This window comes from Manacus vitellinus, unplaced genomic scaffold (genome assembly GCF_001715985.3).
Source record: "Manacus vitellinus isolate BGI_N305 unplaced genomic scaffold, ASM171598v3 scaffold_12_pilon, whole genome shotgun sequence".
Classification (NCBI taxonomy): Eukaryota; Metazoa; Chordata; class Aves; order Passeriformes; family Pipridae; genus Manacus; species Manacus vitellinus.
The window spans coordinates 5,432,789-5,447,953 of record NW_021938949.1 but is presented as its reverse complement, the minus strand read 5'-3'; the positions used below and the strand labels follow the sequence as shown (position 1 = coordinate 5,447,953).

Sequence of the window (15,165 nt, the reverse complement as noted above, 5' to 3'; positions counted from 1 at the left end):
CCGTGCTTCTGAAAATGGCTGGAGCCCAGGTTGCCCTCCTCTTGCTCCAGGACTGCACAGTTGTTTCCTTGCTATCTCCTCAGCTGCATGGAGAGGCTGGCACAGTAGTTAAGTGTGTGCTCCGCTCCATGATTTTAAATGCCTGGAGCTATCCCAACACCTGCCCAGAGTCAGGCAGCTCAGGACCCACCCCATGGTTTGGTGATTTAAACAAAGAAACACACAGCTTTTGGTACCTCACAGGGGCGAGCCTTTAATGGAACACAGAGACCCTGGTGTTACAGGCAGGCACGCCGAGGGATGAACAACAGATGCAGTGGAGTCTGTTTTCAGATTTCCATAACAAGTGTGTGTCAGGAGCTGGCAGCTATGAAGACATGTGGCATATGCTGGGTATGTCTGTGCCGTGCCCTGCCCAGGAAGCTGTTTCTTCCACAGGAGCTCCTCAGATGAGTTACAGACGCCAGGAATGGATGGAGCTGCTGCCCTGGGGAAGCTCACCTTGACCTTTCCTCCTTGTGGGCTCAAACTGCTGGCACTGCACTGCAGCAGGCAGGCCGAGTGAGGAATTGCCCACAAAGTCATAGCACGTGAGGCTGATCCCAGGGAAAACAGGATGGCAGGAGTGCTGGCCTACCATCCACTGGGTCAGGCCAGCAATTCCCAGGTGGGAATTTTCCCCTGTGCCCAGCCCAGCTGCCTCAGTCCTGCAACAGCTTGTGTTTTACAGTTGAGCTCTCTGAACAGAGGTGAACAAAGAGAGTCCCAGCTGCCGTGCGGGCACGGAGCTCACACAGGTCGTAGTCGTGGGCCCACTCCACCTTGCCCCAGCGCCGAATCTGAAGGAGAGGAGGAACATGGACTATACTCAGAGCTGCTCAGCAACTTTCAGCCTTCCTCCTTGTGTGTCAAGCACAGGTAATCCCCCAGAAACATTCTGATCATTGACTGCTGGGTTAAGGACATCTCCAGATGAGGACATGCTCCATCTGTACTGGGGTATGAGGCAAAGCCCCTTAAAAGGACAGTGAAAAGATTCCCAACTTCAGCCACTTTTGGGGAAGGGAAAGCTTCACACCAGGCTAATTTCCAGCAAGCTTGGTAGCTTGGCATCTACCAAGGCCTCCAGGCTGGATAACCCACAGCAAGAGAAGCCAGCCACAACTTTGCACTTCAGATTAGAGAGGGAGAAAAGCAGCCATCTGGGTTCTGTGAAAAGAAACTGGCAGCCCTGGGAGCACTCTGGGCTGTTGTGCCCATGGTGTTGCTCTGCAGCAGCACACTCCAAACGCTCTCAGACGTGGAGACTGGTGGAGTGGAACGTCTCCTGCTATAGCAGGCACTTCCCTTGGCAGTTAATTGTGGTGGGGGATGCATTTGTCATGCTGAGATTATTGCTATTTGAATTATAGGGCTGTTTTGTAACATAATTTACCTGGTATTCTTCCTCCAGGCGAGACAGAAGCACAGCTTTCTCTACTGTAATGTGCCTGTCAATCAGGCCCATGGACAGGATCAGCGATTTCAGCTGGGTGATTACAAATTCTATACCTGGAAGGGAATAACCCAAAACAAACAGGATTCATGGCTGTTTTCTACAGCTTTACAGCACCATCTTCACACACTCTGAAGAGGCAGGGAGGGTGTGACAACCCCTCAGGGAGGGCCAGTGATCCTCCCACCTGCACCTGGACACTCAGATCTGTTGTTTAGCAGCAGGCACAGAGCACTGTGCTGGCCCTGCCACCACAGTGACAAAGGCCATGCCCTGGACTCCACCTCCTTTTAGTCTGCCACAATCCCTCCTCCCTGTGCAAAGGGAAGAGATATCCATCCAGGCCTGAGCATTCTGTGTCTTTTGTGGGTTTCACTGCCTGCTGCTCATTCAGGTCCTGAGCAGAGCAAACGTCACTTCATTTCTTTATCTTTTAGGTGTCATTCAGCAGGTTCAGGCAAGAACAAGTGGGTTATAAGGATAAAAAAGTGAGGACAGTGCACAGTGTGGGCACTTTGGAGTACTAAGCCCCATTTCTTTTCCTGGTAACAAAGCTGGGGATTAAATAATTAGAAGGTTTGGCATTAAAGAAGTTATTTGTGCTAAGGGAGCAACCAGCTTATGGGACAGCACGGTCAGACCCTGAACACCAGTGGCACTGGGGAGACTCCCTGCCCGTGACAAACACAGCTCAGGGCCTGGCCTGCAGATTTAAAACATAAACCTCAACACTCTAAGCAGGAGAAGAAAAACATTATGGACACTCCCTGCCCTGTGGAGAGAAACCACCTCCTCAGTGGCCCAGGCTGAGCCGACAGCTCCCGGCCCAGCCTCGCTCACCTTGCAGGGCCCACATGTTGTAGGATGCCAGATGGCTGATGAAGGTCTCCTTGGTGCTGGCTGGGATGTTGGGCCCCAGGATGCTGGTCGAGGAGCCAATTGTCACATTGTACCTGGAATGACACCCAAGCCCTTGGAAAAGCCCAAGGCTTGTGGAGCTGTGGCTCTGGCAGCCACAAGCACCAGAGCTCCTGGGCTCAGCAAGGCAGGGCATAATCAGACAAAAACACCTTTGAGCTCTTACCTTTTCTCAGCCCAGTCAACCACTGGATCCCATTCGTTCTTTTGCAGCTCTGCCAAGGCTGGAGGCTCCTCCACACGATAGCTGGGACAAAACCACACTGGATGGTCACTTCCAGGCTGGGACACACTTCTGGGAAAAACACTGACCCCACCAGACCACAGCAAGAGCAGCAAGGGCCTGCTGTCCACCCAGGTAGCAGTGACTGGGAACAATCCCCCCACTCTTCCCTAAATTTGGAGCTTTTTATTGTTCCAGGAAGGACAATTCTATCTTACTACAAAACAGAGCAGTGAACTGGCCAAGTGAAAATTGCAGGTAGCCCCAAGCCACAAGATGCAGTGAGGTTTAGCAGTTAGAGGAGGAGACAAATCCCACTGGAACTCTGTGTGGGGCCACTTATGTCTCTCCTTGCCCAGCAGCTCAGTTCAGCATTCCCTGCTCCCAGTCTGACCAAAGCCATGGGGGAGGGCCAGAGGCCTGTCTCACTCTCCCTCCAGGAGCTGTGCAGCTGCCAGTGGAGTCTGGGACTGTGAGACAGGAGCTTGGGCATGAACAGGCTTACTCCTGCAGCCCACAAGGACTTTAAAGAATGAAGAGCCTTTTCCTACTGGTACAAGTAGTCTGAGGTGTCTGTACTGGCACAGGAGTACGTAGGACTGGTCTAAACTAATTCAAACCCTTGGGCCCAAACCAGCACAGATCAGAGCCCTGCCATGACCAAGTTACAGCAGACATTTGCCTTCACTTTCCCCAACCACCTCCCCAAAATCCAGCTGGGCCTCCACCTCGTACCAGAGAGTGTCTGTCTCCAGGAACTTCACAGCCGCTCGGATCAGCTGCGTTTTGTTTCGCTGCGTGGGATTGTCCAGCGCCGTGTTGCACAGAGTGGTCTGGGGATAAAGGCAGTTTAAACTGCTGTTATTCAAGGCTTGGAGAGGCAGCAGCTTCCATGGTACAATGTCAAGAAGAAGCAGAGGAATTCATGGCACATGGAGAACCGAGGGGTGCAGCTAAAAGGGAGTGCAGGGCCAGAACGTGGCTTGTGTAATAGGAATCTTCTCTGAATATTTCAGAACCCTTGGGAGTAGCCCATTAAGCAGCAGGGAAGAGGGCTCATGGACTGCCCCAGAGCTCATAATTTCCTCCTGTCCCTCACTATTCCCAATAACACTGTCCAGCCCCTTCTCAAGGCCCCACAGTGGCAGAGATTCCCCCTAGACAAGCACCTAGCCATGATCTAATCACCCTCACAACTGCAGGATGCCCAGAGAAAGTCCTGACCTCTTGTCCCTGTTTCCATGGGCATCAGGACAGAATCACAGAATCTCTTAGGTTAGAAAAGAGCTCCAAGATCATCAAATCCAACCTTTGACCAATCACCACCTTGTCAACTACATCACAGCACTGAATGCCACATCCAGTCATTAGGAGCAGGACAACCTGCTCGCTCCACATCCTGTATCTGGAGACCGTTTGGAGGTCTCAGCATCCCACCCTGCTGTGCTCACCAGGTGCATTGTGTAGAACTTGATGGTGTCTTTCTGGGAATCCCACTCTGTTGCCACTGCAATGGCCAAGGCCTCGCTGGGGACAGTGAAGAGCTTGGCCTGGGGCGTTTTCAGCTTTCGGTGGTCCAGGTTTATTTCAAAGCCTCCTGGGGAATCAGAGTAGAAATCCTGGGGAATCAAAGAGGAGCAGGCACTAAGGAACAACAGACAACCCCACAGCAGGAGCAGAGTCAGAGCTGGAGCTGGGGGAATGAGGGACCAGGAATACTCAAGTTTCCCACCACCACTTGGAAGCTGTTTCCCACCACACAGCTTTGCCATAGATGAGGAAGGGGCAGAGCAGCTGGTGACAAACACCCCCCTCCCACAGCCTGGACTGTGGGACCCACGCTGACGTGGTGTGGGGTGATGGACATCCCTCCCAGGGACCATCCTGTGGCCCTACTCACCTTCTCCTTGCGAGATGCTCACGTTCTGGTAGAACCTCTTCCTCTCTGGGGACAGAAATAGAGTCACTCAGGTGGCACTTAAAGGAGATTCAACCCCTTCCCTTGCTCCCCATCACAGCCCAGAACAGACAGAGCCCCTAGTGTTGTTGAGGTGGCCTGGCCACAAAAATCCAGCCCTTCATCCACAGTTTCCCAGCACTGCACTCCAGTGAGCTCCACTCAGCTGGGAAGCACCAGGAAACCGGTGACAACCAGAGTGCACAGCTGGGAAGTGAATGGAACCAGCTGCACTCCTGCCAGGCTGGGAGCTCAGCTCCCTCTGCACTGGCCTCCAATGAGTTCCAGAGCATAGCAGGGGTGGTTTCCAAAGCAGACCTGTCCCAGCACTCCCAGTTTCACTTCGGGGTCAACCTTTCCAGATTCTCCCCCTACAATCACGTTTGACAAATTAATCCCTCAACTGCCTCATCCAGCTCTCTGCTTCACAGAATCACAGAATATGCCCAGTTGGAAGGGATCCACAGGGATCATGGAGTCCAACCCTCAGCCCTGTACAGCACCATCCCCAAGAGTCCCACCCTGTGCCCCAGAGGATCATCCAAATGCTCCTTAAGCTCTGGCAGCCTTGGTGCTGTGCCCACTGCCCTGGGGAGCCTGTTCAGTGCCCAACCACCCTCTGGGGGAACCTTTTCCTAATATCCAACCTAAACCTGCCTTGACACAACTCCAGCCCATTCCCTGGGGTCCTGTCCTTGGTCATCACAGAGCAGAGATCAGTGCCTGCCCCTCCTCTTCCTCTCCTGAGGAATTTGTAACTGCCACGAAGTCTCCCCTCAGTCTCCTCCAGGCTACTCGGCTTAGGAATACACCTGCTCCATGCAAGGTGAGCCTGAGGGAACTGCAGGTCTCGTTTTAGGAGCAGCCTCCTTCCCTACCAGCACTGCTGCCCACACTCCCAACACCTGAGAGCAGGACTACACATATTCCAAAGGCTCACATCGCTCCCACAAGGCAGGAAGAATCCACAACCCATTCCCTTGACAACAGCAACCAGGTTGTTAATCCCAAACCCATAAATCTGACTTGTGAAGGGCACAGCAAGCAGGTCAGGCTGCAGGTCTGTTATTCCTGGCTAAAAAAAGCACATTCCCGCTGGGGAAATGGAAGGATTTGCTCAGGCTCAGCGACCTGTGAGTTTTGGGGCCTCAGAAAGTGCCACAGGCACAGCTCTAAAAACAGACTGAAGTGTGTGTGTCCCCCAGAGGAGCCCTGAGGCACATCAGTGGGCTCCCAAAACCCTGCCATGAGTCACCGCGACTCTGCAGTCTCACCTCGGACAGAACGAGACTAATCTTACTGCCCTCAAACCCACGCGATTCCAGCAGAATCGGCGGAGGGGACACACGGCCCAGAACACGCCTGAACAGCCCCCCCTCCGCGGCTGGGTCCCATCCCCCCAAAATCCCTAGAAAACAACAAAACACAAACCCACGAGTGAGACACTGGTGCACTGAGGACTCCCCCGTGCTGCCAGCGAACCCCCCGGCTCGGAACACCCCCTAAAGCCCGGAGCAGGGTGCGGGGGGAGCCCCGGCACGGGACCGCTCTCTGCCCGTGGGGAGCCCGGTCCACGCGGGGCCGTTCTCCTCCCGATCCCAGCCCTGCCCTGCCAGAGTGACCTAGGGACAGAGGACCCTGGCACCCTCCTTCCCAAGGGCCGCCTGGATCCTCCCCGCGCTCCCCACTCCCGGCGGGGCATAGGCCCGGCGCCCGCATGGCCCCGCCGGGCCGCTCCGCAGCGGGAGAAGCACCGGGAACCCAGATGCGGCAGGAGCGATCCAACAGCAGCCGCGGACACCGCGCCACATCGCGAACAGCCGGAACACACCACCGCCCCCGACCGCGCTCAGCCCGCTCCCTGGGCGCCGCATCTCCGGCGCCTCACCAATCCCCGCCGGCGAATACGTTTCCAACACGCCCCTCGGCACCTCGCAACCAATCGCGCCGCGGCGGCGCCGCCCGCGACAATCGGCGCGCGGCGCGCGCGGCCAATGGATGCGCGCGAATTGCGCTGCCGGCAGGCCCCGACCAGCGGCGGCCTCGCGTGAGGGGAGAGCGGAGCGGAGCCGGCGGCGGTGCTCCCCCCGCCCGCCCGGGCCGCGCCCGCCCCGGCACGCTGGCGCCCGGGACCCCCGAGATGCCTGTCTGGAGCGAGAGGCGTCCGCCGGAGCTGGAGCGGCTGTCTCGTCGTCGTCGTTCCTCCTCGTCCTCCTCCTCCGCTCCTCCTCGCCGGCACCGGCGGGGAGAACAAAACGGCCGCCAGAGCCTGGTGACGCCCCCCCCATCAAACCGCAGCCCGGCGTGCCACCTCGCTGCTGTACAAGCGGCGCCAATTCCGCGGCAAGCAGCGCAGCAAAGCAACGCTTATAGTGGAGGTCGTCATGCAGGTGAGGGGGGTGGCGTGCGTGGCGAGACGAGCCCATGGCGGGCGGGAAACGGCACCGCGCGGCCTGAGGCGAGCGGGACCCGCTCGCCTCAGGCCCGCGGTCTGGCCGTTCCCGCCCCGCCGGCCTTGCGACAGCACCCGCATCACCCCCATCCTTTCGGTACCATCGCCAGTTTCTTCATTAAACATCGTTAAACATCATAAGGGGGTGCCCAGGGAGGTGGCGGAGTCGCCATCCCTGGCGGTGTTTTAAGGGAAGTCTGTCGGTTTGGGCTCCATCTCAGAGGGGTCTTTCCCGGCCTAAATGATTTCCTTGATGCCCGCTGGGCCGCGTTTATGTGTAATTCTCCCCCACGTTCCTGGTGGTGGTGGTGGTGGGGGGTGTTTCGCTGTGCTGGGGGGTATCCCGTGGCTGCTGGGCTCTGCTGCACGCACCCTGTGCTAGAAACGCTGTGGGTTTTGTGCTGGAAGATCGCTGCTTTTTGTGCCGAAAACGCGGCTGGTTTTGCCAGTGTCAGCTGAGGAGAAAGGGGGGGCTGCCAGCTCTGCCCGTGCTGAGCACAGGGAAACGTCACCGGTCTTTGATCACAGGTGGGGAAGATCCATCTTTCTCACAGCTGAGGCTTGCACTTCTCTGAATAACTCACTCCCTGAATAACTCACATCCCTGGAGATGCCAGGGAAAAGCTTGGAAAATCCCCTGGTTTTAGAGGTGCTTGGAGCAGGCAAGGCCTTGCCTGGCTTCTGCACAGAAAGAGTAGAGAGATGCAGCCTGATAACTCATAAGACAGGTGACATAAAAGCTTTAGATTTAGGAGAAGGGCCTCCTGCAAAGTGCTGTGGGTGTGTGGGTGATTCTGCCAGGGATGCTTTTGCTTGGAGAACACTGTGGGTTGGATTCCTTCCGGCTGGAAAGTGGGGTTTGCTTCCTGCTGGAGACTTCTGGGCAGAGGGTGCTGCCTTGGAAACAGGCCTGGGATGTAGAGGCTGTTAGAGGTGAGCTGGGCACCTGTAAACGACCTTTCCAGGTGGTTCTCGGTGTGGGAAAGAGCTGGCGGCTGTACCAGCTGAAGCTGAAATTATCCTTGATAGGGTTAGAAGCTGCTTTGGATCAACCATGTACCTTCATGCCTATTTTTATGGTTGGACTTTGCACTCTTTTCTAGCATGTGGATATGGAAAACTCCTATCTCTGTGGATACTTGAAGATTAAAGGCCTTACAGAGGTGAGTGTTAACTGCAAAACACCACAAAAAAGTGCTGTTTAAAGGCTTTTTTTTTTCCCTGGTGGGATAGGAGAAGCTGCTGCCAGAAGTGGGAAGTGGAGGGATTGAGCATGTTGTGGATTTGATCATGGGGTATCCACTGGGGAGTGGTGCTGGCTGTAAATGTCACTGGTGATTGTCCAGCTGGGAGCTTCAAAGGATCATTGAGGTTGGAAAAGCCCTCTAAGATCATCCAGTCTAACTATTAATCCAGCACTACCATGTTACCACTAAACCATGTCCCCAGGTGCCACATCCACATGTTTTTTGAACACTTCCAGGGGTGGTGATTCCACCACTGCTCTGGGCAGCTCTGCCAATGCCTGACCATGCTGTCAGTGAAGAAATTTTTCCTAATATCCAACCTGAATCTCACCTGGCACAACTTGAGGGCATTTCTTCTTGTCCTGTCCCGTATTCCCTGGGAGCAGAGCCTGACTCCTACCTGGCTCCCCTCTCCTGTCAGGGAGTTGCAGAGAGTGAGAAGGTCCCCCCTGAGCCTCCTTTTCTCCAGGCTGAGTCCCCCCAGCTCCCTCAGCTGCTCCAGACTTTTCCCTGCATTTCAGCTCTGACATGGCTCCTTCTGGCCTTATGCAGCAAAGAGAGAGGCAGAGAAGGGCTGGAATAAGAGGTTGGAGGCTGTGGCTGTGGAGGAGTCAACCTTGGAGAGGTGTGGGGCAGGAGGGACCTTGGATTTCCCAGAACTGTCACTGTGAGATGCTTTTTGCTGAGTGCATGGAGCTCTGTCTGCGTTTGGGTTTGTGTCTGTAGGTGACAGTTCTGACCCCACCTGTGTGTCTCTTCTCTCCCAGGAGTACCCAACCCTCACCACGTTCTTTGAAGGCGAGATAATCAGTAAGAAACACCCGTTCCTAACGCGCAAGTGGGACGCTGATGAAGATGTGGATCGTAAACACTGGGTAAATAAATCTGGGATACGTGTGGGTCTGGGCAGCTGCTTTGGAGGAGAAGTGTGCCCGTGGAAGAGCTGTCAGAAATGCTTGGAAACCTCTCATTTTTGGGTGTTTCCCTCCTTCCCCGACTGGAAAGTCACTTCAGCAAGCTGTGATCCGTGATGAGGGAGGGGACATCTTGTTTTGCACTTACTGGCCCTGGGGTTAGAAGGGAGCAGGAGCAATCCCCATCTCTTGACCCCCTAAGAGAACACACTCCTTATTTTTGAAGAAAAAATGGAATGGAGAAGGGGAGAGGGATCCCTCTGGCAGTTGGTACCTCTCTGTCTGCTCAGGGCAGGGTGTTGCTGCTGTTGTGCTCTGGGACCGCAGCAGCCACGACCTTGCTGTTGTTTGCCAGGCTTTGGTGTTTATTATACTTCTGTCAAAATATTTTCCTCTGGAAGTGTAGGAGCTTCTCTAGCTAGCCTGGATATGGCTGTGGGTGTCAGTAGTTTTTCCCTCCTAAACAACAGCTGGCACTAGAGCTCTAGTCCTGGAATAAGCAGCCTGTTTTGTTTTGGGTTTTTTTCTCTTCATTTTTGTTTCAGGGAAAGTTCCAGGCTTTTTACCAGTATGCAAAAACATTTAACTCTGATGACTTTGATTATGAAGATCTGAAAAATGGAGACTATGTCTTCATGAGATGGAAGGTAAACTCTGCGTGTCTCCTTCTCTGATGAGCTGCTTGCAAGCCACTGGCAGAGGCTTGTGGTGCCTGAAAGCTTTTTCAGCTATGATGATTTAATGAAGGATCTCACCCTGCCAACCCCAAAACCCACTGTACTTGCAAGATGCAGTGTGACTCGTGTCTAGCCAGCTAATTGTGTCCTTAAGGGCTGCAGTCATGGCTAAAAACACAACAGGAAAATCTTGCTTGGTGGTGGTTCAGAGGATGAGAGAATTGGTTTCTCCAGCCACGGTGTGGGGCCTGTGTGTGTTTGATGTAGAGTGACCACTCTGCACCTCTGTTCGTCAGCTGGGATCATCAGAGAGTCACCACAGAATGGGTTGGGTTGGAAGGGACATAAAGTTCATCTGGTTCAACCCAGGGACACCTTCCATTAGACCAGGTTGCTCCAAGCCCTCTCCAACCTGGCCTTGGACACTTCCAGGGATGGGGCAGCCCCAGCTTCTCTGGGCAACCTGTGCCAGGGCCTCACCACCCTCACAGGGAAGAATTTCTTCCTAGTATTTAATCTAAATTGCCCCTCTGTCGGTGTGAAGCCATTCCCCCTTGTCCTGTCCCTCCATGCCCTGGTAAATGTCTCTCTCCAGCTTTTTCACAAGCCCTCACAAGCTTTGAAAGGCTGCAGTAAGATCTCCCTGGAGCCTTCCCTTCTTTCTCAGGCTCTGATTCCTGATTTTGCAATTGGCTACTGGTTCACAAGGGGCAGGTGTTGAACTGAAACTGGTATCCTGTACTCTTAAAACTGGTTCTGCTCTCAGTTATCTACTTCCCTGTGAGATGCCTGTGGTGGCAGGTGGTGAAGGGACACTCTGGTCTCTGGTCTGGGCTGTTGCAAGTGCAGGGAGTGCTCAGCCAGGAATGTCTTCATGTTAGTGGGTGCCAATATTTGGTTTGGGAGGGCAGATTGGGGTGGGGTGGGGCTATATTTGACCAACATTTTAAAATGCAGCCTGTATTTCGTGTGCAGGAGCAGTTCCTAGTCCCAGATCACACCATCAAGGACATCAGTGGTGCTTCCTTTGCTGGTTTCTATTACATCTGCTTCCAGAAGTCAGCAGCATCTATAGAGGGCTATTACTACCATAGGAGTTCAGAATGGTAAGGAAGCTTCCTGCCTCCTGAGGACTCAAAGCTGTGAGTCCTGTCCTGCTCATCCACAGCCTTGGGAGTGTCCAGGCAGGAGGTTCAGGCTGGACCTCAGGGCAGAAGGGAGGGCTGTGGGCTGTGCTTGGCCTGAGCTTGGGGCAGCCCATTGGTGTGGTATGAGTGCTGCCCTTTTGGCACAGGGGGGGAAATTTGGGCTGGCAGGGTGGAGGAGGGGGAGATAGAGAGTCTGGAGAGGATGTCAGGGGAGCTTTGAGAGGCAATTTGGTGCTTTCTCACATGTAACAGCTTGGCTGTTGTTCCCTTCAGGCAGAAATCCTGTCAGACCAGGGCTTTGTATTCCGAGGTCCTTGGGGTGTTGCTGTAAGACAAAGGAACAGTCAAGGCTAATTGGTGGGGGTTTTGTTGGAGAGCTCTTTTCCCTTGGATCGTTGTCCTGAGCAGCAAGTGAAGCTCTCAGGGGGAGGGAAGGAACCAGGAGACTTTGAGACACATCCCCTCGAGCTGAGCTTTGAAAGACTCAAGTGTAATTTGCACTTGTAGCAAACACTGTTTGAACATGAAAGTTGTTGAATTTCAAAGAGTGTCCAAAGAAACCCCACCACAGGCAGCCCACCTGGAACACTGCCTGGCTGCTGGTGGCTCAGAGGCACCAGCGTGGGAATCATGGAATCATTAAGGTTGGAAAATACCTCCAAAACTGAGTCCAACCTTTGACCAAATCCCCCCATTCCCACTAAACCCTAAGTGGCAAGTCTGCCTGTTTTCTGAACACTTCCAGGGATGGTGACTCCACCACTTCCCTGGGCAGCCCGTTCCAGGGCTTAACCGCTCTTTCAGTGAAGTATTTTTTCCCTAATATCCAACCCGAACCTCTTCTGGCACAACTTGAAGCCATTTCTCCTTGTCCTATCAAGAGACCAACCCCCACTTGGCTCCAACCTCCTGTCAGGGAGTTGTACAGAGTGATGAGGAGTCCTGATGGGATTTTGGCACTGTGGGAAGTGGGTGTTGGATGCCTGAACACCTCTGAGACTGTAAAGGGGGCGAGAAGAGCCAGCAGGAGCTCCCTGTAATCCTCTCCTCGATGTTTTCCTTCTCTCCCAGGTATCAGTCATTGAATTTAACTCACGTTCCTGAGCACAGTGCTCCTATCTACGAATTCCGATGACAGTCCGGATCTGATACCACCCAGAAGCAAACCGGGCAGGAGAGCATGGCCTGCCAGGAGAACTGTGTCCCTGTGGGAGCACGGGAATGCACTCTTCTCTCCTGCCCCTTGGACTTGCCAGAGAGAGCCTGGATGTTAACTCACCCAGCCTGAGGAGCTGCTGGAGCTTGATTCTCCCTCCTGTCGAGTGGCCATTTGATCTTTACTCTGGTTTTAAGCTACTTTAATGCACTTTCTTGTTGCACAGCTCGTTTCTCTGTCACTGAAGTTCCTCCCAGCTCTCCTCTGGAAGCTGTTTCTCAGTAGCTGGAATCAGTGCTCTGGCTGCTGAGTAATAAGGAAATGTAAGCTCAGGGCTTATATTTTCCTTGTTTACATCCTGATGTGGATTGAAATTGCTGGGATTTGGGTTTGTTGCCCGGCTTTCCAGCTCTAATGCTCCCAGAGCCGGGTCCTGGGTGTGAGGCTCAGCTGTGGAGTCTGTTGGGGAGTGCTGGCTGAGGTAAGGCTGGAATGAGGCTTTGCTGGCTAACAAGGTTAGCCAGAGCTGCAGATCTGCCAGGAACACCGGCCCTTTGGAGCTGGGAGCTGTTCCCATGTCTGGATACGCCACTGGGAATTAAATTTGATGTACGGACTTCCAGGCTCTCAGTAAAGTGGATCTGAACTCTGCTTGTAGGTGTATATTTGCTCTTTACTTAAGTTAAGGGTAAAAAAAAAAAAAAAAAAAAAAAAAAAAAAAAAAAAAAAAAAAAAAAAACAAAAAAAAAAAAGACTTTTATTAAAAAAAAAATATATCTATTTTTATGGTTCCTTTTCCAAAGGACCCTAGGGCAAATGCACAAGTACTCGATTCCATGTTACCGTTTTCACATTGAAAACCAGGAATGTCTGTGTTTTTATATCCGTGTATGTATCCAGCTAAGCTTTGGGAACGTAACCGGAGCGCAAGCGCTGAGCAGGGTCACCCTGGCACCGCTCAGCGTTTGTCCTCACCCTTCATGCTTCACCACCACTGCTTGACACCTTTTTACAAGGAAAAATAACAAAACAGGTTAAAAAAAAAAAAAAAAGCCCTTCCCAGTAGCTCCCTCTGACTCTGAATGTTCCAAGTGACACAACTTAAGGCTCCGTGTGCCAAAGTGTGTGTGTGTGTGTGTGTGTGTACGGACGTGTGGGGTGGTTTTTTTTTCAAAGACACTTTAAAACTTGGCCTCAGTTGTGTTTTTACCGTGTCAGTCCCACCCGAGGGGCTTTTGTGAGAGTTCAGTTTGCCTTTTTCTGGCTGGTTTAAAACCCAAGCCCTGCCAGGCAGGCTCATGGCACGAGTGGGTGCCGAGGACAGATTTTCCGCCCGGGAGAGGGGAGCGAAGCCTCTGAGGTGCTTTGGGTTTGCTTCTTTTGAATTAACTTCCTTCTTTTTGGCAGCAGTTGAATCGCTTGTTTAAGCCTTAACGAGGAAGGATTCAGGGCTTGGTGAGCCCCTTTCCTCTATTCCACGTCGGGATCTTGCGTGGTTGGGCTGGTCTCGGGAGATGATGCGGAATTCGGCTGCCTCGTGCGTGCTGTGCTCCGTGGATTAGTCCTTCTCCCCACAGAGAGGTGCTTAGGGGAGAAGGGGGAGACCTGGCCCTTCCAGGGAGCATGTGGTGGTGCCTTGGCCATTGCAGATGGACGTGTAGGGAAGCATGGAGATGATTTGGTGCTGCAGGCAAAGCAGTTGGGAAGTGCATTCCTGTTTTATTCTGCTTCTCTCGGAGGAACTCAGCCCCTTTTGGGGAGAGGGGTTTCCTCACGGATGGTGCTGGGAGATGTCCTGGTTTTAGGGGTGAAAACCTGTGGTGCTGCTCCATGGTGGGAGTGAAGCCTCCTCCCAGGTGCTGTGTGGGTGCAGGGACCTGGCTCCAAGGGCTCTTCCCAGCCCTCTGGAGCTGTTTGTGCAATATTGGGGGTGGCACCAGTGTCCCTGTGCTCCCAGGGCTGTCAGTGCCAGCAGGACGCTTGGATATCTGACATGGTTTAGGTGAATTGACCCTGGTCATTGGCAGGAGCTGAGTTAGGAGGGTCCTGGGAGTGTTTAACGTGTGTAACTATCCCAAAACCTCTGAGGTTTTTCCTTGAGACTTGATAATGTTGTGAGAAGGGTGTGGAAGGAGCATCCTGCTCTCTGCTTGTCTCCTTCCCACCGTCCTGAAGGGAATTTCAGCTGAATTCCAGAACTGTCTAGATTTGACACGTGGCAGGTGCAGAGCAGGTTGAGGAGCCGAGGGGTTCACAGGGGCTGTCAGGGTGTGGATTTTCCCTCCTTGAGAGCCTTGGCTTTGGTTTTCCTTTTCTTTGACTTGTTTGAGCTGTGGAGGAACGTTACGTATGTCCTGGTGTGGTGAGAGAGAAGGGCCCAGGGGAGGATTTTGGGGGGGCAGAGGTGAGAAACGGGGTGTTTGGGGCTGGGAGAGGTGGTGGTGTCTCTTGGCCCACGCTGGCTGCAGCGTGGTGTCCGTGTGGGAGCGGAGGGGTGTCTGTGTGGGATGGATGGAGGGGGGGCCGAGGAGGTGCTTTGTGGAGCGATCAACGTCCAAATTAAACATGAACTGTATTGAAAGGGTCCGTGTCCATGTGTGTTTGTCCAACAAAGCGCTTCCCGCTTCCAGGGTGTTGCTGTGCTTCATCTCCTCCCTTGAGGGCTTCTCCAGGAGTCCCATCAGCTGCTGGTGGCCTCAATTCACAAGATCACAGAATTGTTTTCATTGGAAAAGAACTCCAACACCATCAAGTCAACCCTGTGCCCGATCCCCACCTTGTCCCCCATCCCACAGCAATGAGTGCCAGGTCCAGTCCTTCCTTGGACACCTCCAGGGATGGGGACTCCACCACCTCCCTGGGCAGGGGATGGTGCCTTCCAATGCCTGACCACCCTTTCCATGGAGAAATTCCTGCTGATGTCCAACCTGAACCTCCCCTGGAGGCGGTTTCTTCTTGTCTCCTCGCTGGTTCCCTGG

The 15,165-nt window shown here is 53.6% G+C and overlaps 2 protein-coding genes across 3 annotated transcripts; one reads left to right on the top strand and one right to left on the bottom strand.

The window, feature by feature from the left end:
• Positions 1–227: 227 nt before the first annotated feature.
• On the bottom strand, positions 228–6,881 carry ATPAF2 (ATP synthase mitochondrial F1 complex assembly factor 2). Its single transcript, XM_029957821.1, has 8 exons — positions 6,283–6,881; positions 4,537–4,583; positions 4,088–4,233; positions 3,372–3,469; positions 2,580–2,660; positions 2,336–2,448; positions 1,436–1,551; positions 228–839 (listed from the first exon to the last, which is right to left on the bottom strand). Exons 1-8 carry the CDS (start codon positions 6,879–6,881, stop codon positions 702–704), a joined length of 1,338 nt encoding a protein of 445 aa, XP_029813681.1. The 3' UTR covers positions 228–701.
• Positions 6,850–13,313, top strand: GID4 (GID complex subunit 4 homolog). 2 transcript variants are annotated; one of them, XM_029957934.1, is made up of 6 exons: positions 6,850–6,983; positions 8,149–8,208; positions 9,060–9,167; positions 9,752–9,853; positions 10,859–10,989; positions 12,103–13,313. In XM_029957934.1, exons 1-6 carry the CDS (start codon positions 6,978–6,980, stop codon positions 12,164–12,166), a joined length of 471 nt encoding a protein of 156 aa, XP_029813794.1. In that variant the 5' UTR covers positions 6,850–6,977; the 3' UTR covers positions 12,167–13,313. The 2 variants fall into 2 exon arrangements, with proteins under 2 accessions (XP_029813794.1, XP_008926327.1); XM_008928079.3 differs by lacking the exon at positions 6,850–6,983 and adding an exon at positions 7,124–7,142.
• Positions 13,314–15,165: the final 1,852 nt, after the last annotated feature.